Source organism: Dreissena polymorpha, chromosome 5 (genome assembly GCF_020536995.1).
Source record: "Dreissena polymorpha isolate Duluth1 chromosome 5, UMN_Dpol_1.0, whole genome shotgun sequence".
Classification (NCBI taxonomy): Eukaryota; Metazoa; Mollusca; class Bivalvia; order Myida; family Dreissenidae; genus Dreissena; species Dreissena polymorpha.
This window is the reverse complement of record NC_068359.1, coordinates 80,696,230-80,702,871: the sequence shown is the minus strand read 5'-3', so window position 1 is coordinate 80,702,871 and position 6,642 is coordinate 80,696,230. Positions and strand designations below refer to the sequence as shown.

The window sequence follows — 6,642 nt, the reverse complement described above, 5'->3', positions numbered from 1 at the left end:
TAAAGGTATTTAAAGTTTGAACAAGATGGAATATGTATTATTTTACCGACATTTATTTTTTATAACTTGTTATCTATGGAGGAGCGCCATGAAATGTTAGTGGTTTCAGCCAAGTAGAAATTGGGTTGGTTAAAAACAAAGTGTCGTAAAATTCAACATAGTATTATTTAAGTAATATTTTGAACTAAGTTTTTATAGATACACTATATACAACAAAAATACCAAGACATAGACAGATTTACCGTCTACTTTTTTTAAACAAAAATAAAAATCCAACATGCATGATTCGTATTTTTAGCAGTAAATCACTCAATTTTGCCAAAACGTTGTTTTAATATTTAAAAATTGAAGAATGTGCATACGAATTGCAATATAATTAACAATAAACTTAGCTTATATGCTATATTAAATCAAATTACGTCAGAAAAGAAATAAAGTGCGTCGCAAAAAGTATGCGTTGTCGGCAGGATTCGAATCTGCGCGGGAAGATCACAACAGATTTCAAGCCTTAACCACTCGGCCACGGCAACTTTACACAGACTCTTCAATCTTCGAAGAAATCGCGGTAAATCATTATTGGTGCGCTACCTTAAGAATGACGATTTTCTTCATTGGTTAAGAAAGTTACTGAAACATATCCTGCCCCGTCATGGCTTTTAATACTTAATAAATCCTTAACAAGAAAAAAACACTTGTCACTAAGTATTATATACCAAAAACACTGGTAAAGTTGAAATAAATGCTCTACACCCTTTATTGATTTAATGATTGGCATGCATGTCTCGTACATATGAACACTATTATTTTATCCTAAATAATAATTTGAAAGAATTTTAACTTGTTGAAACTAAAATAGTAATGACATAATTAATATTAGCCGCGCACAATGCCCTAATCATTTTAACAATATTAAATCAAATCGCTAAAGACCTTGTTTTGTCGTACGCAACAGTACTAAAACTAAACAAAACAAAATATAAAATGCACATATTCATTTACTTTTCACCATGATACTATTTTATGTCAATATTATAATGAATAAATGAAACTCAAGACGTATGCAAGTGACAAATTGCCTATACATACAACACTTGTTTAAACATAAACAGTATACAATTCATATTTAAACATAAACATTATACAACACTTGTTTAAACATAAACATCATACAGCACATGTTTAAACATAAACATTATACAACACATGTTTAAAAATAAAAATTGTACAACACATGCTTAAACATAAACATTATACAACACTTGTTTAAACTGTTTAAACATAAACATTATACAACACTTGTTTAAACATAAACATTATTTAAGCGGTCACCAACATGGAACGTAACATGAAAAGCATTGCGCGTTTAAAATTTGTCCAAACTTCTTTTCGTATTGTTAATTTAATAAATGTTGTTTCCATGGTAAGGAAGGTGAACGCGCAACATGATGCTGGCCTCGTCCAACGCAGGCGAGTACCTGTGCGTCGGGGACTACATATGTCTGTACTCCGTGGAGACCGAGGGGTACACGTATAGTCTTCAGAGCAGGCGAGTATTTAAAATTGCTCACATTATAATTTTAGCTCATGTATCTAGCAACAGTATATTCAAGCGAATTTCGACTAAAATGGTTAAGTGGAAATCAAATTAACCCTTGCGACCGGGAGGTCCCCGGTTCGATCCCACTTCGCTGCGTGTTCTCGAGATCTTTCCAAAGACACATAATTCTGGTTCTTCCCGGGAAACGGACTTGAAAGACGCCATAGACAATAGACGCACTCAAGCTTTAATGAATATATTAAATTTTTATTAACTCTGTATTTATATATCGGAAACTTTGTGGTACGCATAAAGTCACCTGGTAAGGTAGTATACATTTCTCCCCTTAAGTATGTTCATGCTTTCTTTAAATATGCAAGCCTTGTCAGCTCTTTTTATGTCTATTCGTGCTAGTCTTATTATCCATTAGACTCGTTTTAAATTGTTAAACCCATCGCACTTAAGGATTTATAACCAACCACACATTTAAAACGTTATTCATGTTAAACTCCCTCAGATTGTTTTACGTTTGGTATTTCGTTCCGTTCTAAAAGTTGTAAGGCTTTTAAACCATTTAAAAATAATTAAAACAACATTCCATGTAAACTCCCTTTTCCGATGTTAAGTAAATGATAATTGCTAATCATAAATGTTTGACCATTAGCTCTTTTTAAAGAACACAATCCCATTAACCAATTAAAAACTCGCTCTGTAAATGATCTCATGAAATGCTTAACTTATATGCAAAAAATGCAGAATTTAAAGTATACCAATACTTTTTGTGTTTATTTGCTAAAGAAGTACAGATGTAACAAATTCACACCTCAGTTAGACAGTTAGTTATTAACTGTGCTATAGTTTATCATGTGTACAATTTTACTGTTCCAAGTTCACCGAAGCACACTCTCCATACTAATAGCAGTGTAATTTTTTATAGTAAATAATTTGAAAAGCATCACCCATGAAGAACAACTAACTTGTAGCTAAATTATTGCAATAAGGATAAAACATAGGTAAAGCACACGTATTTAGACAGTGCATATGCATGTATACCATATTAATTTGTCACACATTATTTACGGTGATATGTATAAAATATTTTACTTACGGCACTTTTTATTTGCGTGTCATCATTATTATTCTTGTTTAATACCTGTCGGTAAATTGAGTTTGCCATGTTGGACAATTCCACTGTAAATGTACATTTCAATAAATTGTCTGCTGGTTTATCTATTATTGAAATCTAGTTTGACATTGCGGTCGTCTCGGTTTTCTAACCTCGAAACTATTCCTATTTCAAAACTTGAATGTTCATAAACTGGTTGAAGCACGTATACACAAGTAAGCAATATAATACAAACACACACTTCTTTGACTTAAAATGACATTTTGACAGTTTTAAAGAAATTATACATATTTTGCGGCTCATGCTTATTGGTCAAAAAGTCGTGTCGCCGAACTTGATTTAGTGCCCGCCAGTGTTGGCATGAGACACACTATATCACCTGTTATGTCGGGTTATTGGCACAGAGGTCATTGACATCCCTCGTTAAAACCGCAATACAACACATATATTTAATAAATTTATATATTTCAAATTGACATATGAGTCGTTTTGACCTGGTTGAAAGTAATATATTTCTATCGTACAGCTCCGTGCATAGCCAACTGTACCTGTACCGAGGCCAAGAGAAGGACAAACCAACCAAGATACCATGCGCACAAGGTCCGTTAAGGCTCATCTTTAAGGCGCATTACTTTCTACAAGTGCATAATAGAGATATTTCTGAGTGAAATTATTTAAAATTAGAATACTGTCTGCAAATGCATACCATAGACAATACAGATTACTTTTATGGAACAATGTTAAAGCGTACAGCATCACACTTGTATTCTTCTGTGTATATTTGTCATTCAAAATGTCTAATCAAGCTCGCTACATGGTCATTTATATTGTCAGTGGGACACATATATTGCATTGTCTTAAATAAACAGTGCATTGTTATCCTGTGTGATATACGTGTGTTTGAGTATTGTAATAAATACGTTAAAGGGTATTCTTCTGAGCAACGTATTTGTTATACTAAAACCCACTTTTTAAAATAACAATTGTGATGTACCATCATTTTATATTTTCATGGCTGCCAATAGTTACTTTGTTAATACTTTCAACGCACTTCGCTCATAACATACTTTCTTCACCGGTAGCATGCGTATTCCAAGTGAGCATTCAGAACCGCTACAAGCTTAACAAGAAGTACCGAAAGTACCTCGCACAGGCCAGTTCTTCCGGTAACCTGTTGGAGGACACGGGCGCTTTACCGCAACACAAGGTACCCTGATGCAGATATAGCTATAGTTGCATTAGAACACTGGTCATATTTTAAAGTTATTAATTTTGAACAAAGCCATAAAATCACGTCTACTGGTTTTTAAGTTATCATGAAAGGGTTATACATATACTAATTTGATCCTATTTATGAACAACTTGCAAGGTCAATCGCAATCAATTAACAGATGTGACAAAATGATTTGATGGTACAATGCGACACATTGGAATTCTATTATCACGTGACTTATGCCACGTGTATGAGTTGGGACTACTTTACGAGCCAACTACAAAGGTGAACAAAATGAAGCTGGTTTGCAGTGGTTGCATTGATTGCTTCTTGTTCGTTGATACATCCGTTTGTTCGATCAAATGTGCGCAAAAATTGGCTAATCTTTGTAATTGCCCTCCTCTCTTAACTACATCTTGTAAAACACGCGAAGCGTTCGGAATTACATGTAATTATTATTGTGAAGAGATCAATAAGTATGATGTCGTAAAAGCCGTAGTAAATCAAAACAAAAAAGCTAACTTATTTTGTGTATCAAGATCTAGTCTTTCAAATGAAAAATGTAATATTAAACAATATCTTACTGCATATCGTATCGATACCATTGTTATTAATCAATTGTATCCACAATCGTTATTAAATGGTTGCAATTGACATATACTTTTTGAGTGTTTATTTTAGTTTATTGAATGTACATCGTTCTCACCGAAAGGAATGTAATTGTGTTTGACAAACATATTACGACCCGTATACCATCTTGAAAACATGGAACGGAATTTATTTTATTTGAAGGAAATCTTATAAATTGCAGGTCAATTTAAGTTTTATTTTGAAAATACACCTCTTAATTGTGGATTGTTACAAATCACAATTTAAAAAGAAACGTGAAGATAACATCAAATTTGTTCGACCACGAACCAATAATCATGCTAAAATCTATTAAGGTTAACTCAAACTGTCTTTTGGAAAAATTACCAACAAGGTCTCATAACTTATTTATGTGTTTAGGCATTTTCCATCATGGCTGATTAAATAGAAACATAAAACAGTAATAAAAGCGACAGTTGGTGCATTCCCAACAAATTAACGGTTTGCTGGAAAGTAGATGATACGCCAAGGGAATGTCGAGCCTGATGGGTAAATTGCACACTTTGTCTGCGAATTCGATAAGCGTACATGTCATTTCGAACGTTGTTTTGAAATTAATGAATTTATCTTGACATCATCTTATTTTAATTAATACTTTGTTTAGTTTTTCGATCTAAATACAGATGTTTAGATTCATGTTGTGTACATAAAAATAAATAAACAAATACATAAATGAATGATAATAAAATAAATAAATATAAATAAATTAATTAATGGGATATTTTAGTCCGAGGTCCGTATTGAGTTTTTTTATATTAATACATCTCTAGGCACAAAAAAACGCCAATTTATTTATCAATCGTCGTTAAAAAAAATAATAACTGATAATACGTTTTGTAATTTTGAAATGATGTTGAGTGGGTAAGTTGTGTTTTAAACCCAACTTGATTAGCGGGGTTTCGAAAATCTAGCAGATTGCGGAGACAGCCTTTGCTCTCTTACGTGCGTCTAGCGTCCTCGTGACATTTAATCTCTACTCACAGCTTTCCTGCATGCATTCATAAGCGTATTTTCGCTGAAACTATTCACGTTCTCCTTGATATCTCGTATATTGACTCACTTTTATTCCAGCTATCTCTTGTTTTGTAGCTTGCAGCGGAGGCGGAGAATGCGGACAACTTACAGGAGCAGCGGCGACAGATGGGCAAGAGGGTCAGATACGGGGAGATCATTCAGGTTGGTGACCTTATTTGCAGGCATACGTTCTTTATTATTGAAAAAAATAGGTCGAGTTAGATAATTATCAGATGGTAGGAAGGTCCAATATCTAAATATCTTTAAGGTTTGTTACGTGTTAGATTGGTAAGACGAGAAGACCATTTATGTCAGTAAACATACTTTAGGAATTATGAGAATTTGTTTTCTTTACGAACGAAAGAGATCTTTATCTGTGAAACGCAGAGGGCACCTTTGTCAAATATCAAGAGGCCATTTATTTTATAATTTACTTAAATATCCATATACATTACTCATTGGTACATATCCATAATATAAACAAGCTCATGTGGTTTTGAAATTAGCTTTCGCACTAGACTAATATGAGCGTTTTAAGGCGTCTTTGCATTAACAAACAGGGACCATGGGGACAACACATCTTTTGTGAATAGCAATAGTTCAGTTCAATGCATCATGTGTGGCATAAATACAGCATACGTACATAATTAATGTATGTTTAAATAATTTGCTTAACAGCAGCAATTTCATACAAATAAAACAAACGTGCCATTCAATATGATATTAATCGGCATTTAACATGCAATATTAAAACCGTTCGATGATTACATAGATTATTCGTTCTATGGGTAACATATATTTCGCATGATTAGTTTAAACATGTCTATTTAAAGCAATACACATTGTTTTACAAAGCATTGCATCTAACATTTATACAATTATCATGTTTGAATAGGAATAGAACGAAATCGCATTAACATGATCACTGTTTTCAGTTACGCCATGTGTTCACGAACAAGTTCGTCCATATGTGGACCTCACAGACGTCTCAGATTGACAAGAACAATATGCTGGTATGTCATATTTTTCATATGGAACTGTTAATTAATCAGGTCATTTTCAAGATAAACAGCTAACACGTAAATTTCAAGGCTTACATTTGAA

The 6,642-nt window shown here is 33.1% G+C and overlaps 1 protein-coding gene across 1 annotated transcript in view; it reads left to right on the top strand.

Moving 5' to 3' along the window:
• The first annotated feature begins 1,445 nt into the window (after nt 1-1,445).
• The window catches only part of LOC127832127 (inositol 1,4,5-trisphosphate receptor type 3-like), a 101,823-nt gene continuing 96,626 nt past the window's right edge, over nt 1,446-6,642 (top strand). The window contains 5 exon segments of the mRNA XM_052357362.1: nt 1,446-1,546; nt 3,190-3,263; nt 3,746-3,870; nt 5,596-5,700; nt 6,474-6,551. Of these exon segments, the coding sequence (XP_052213322.1) occupies nt 1,446-1,546; nt 3,190-3,263; nt 3,746-3,870; nt 5,596-5,700; nt 6,474-6,551 (483 nt within the window).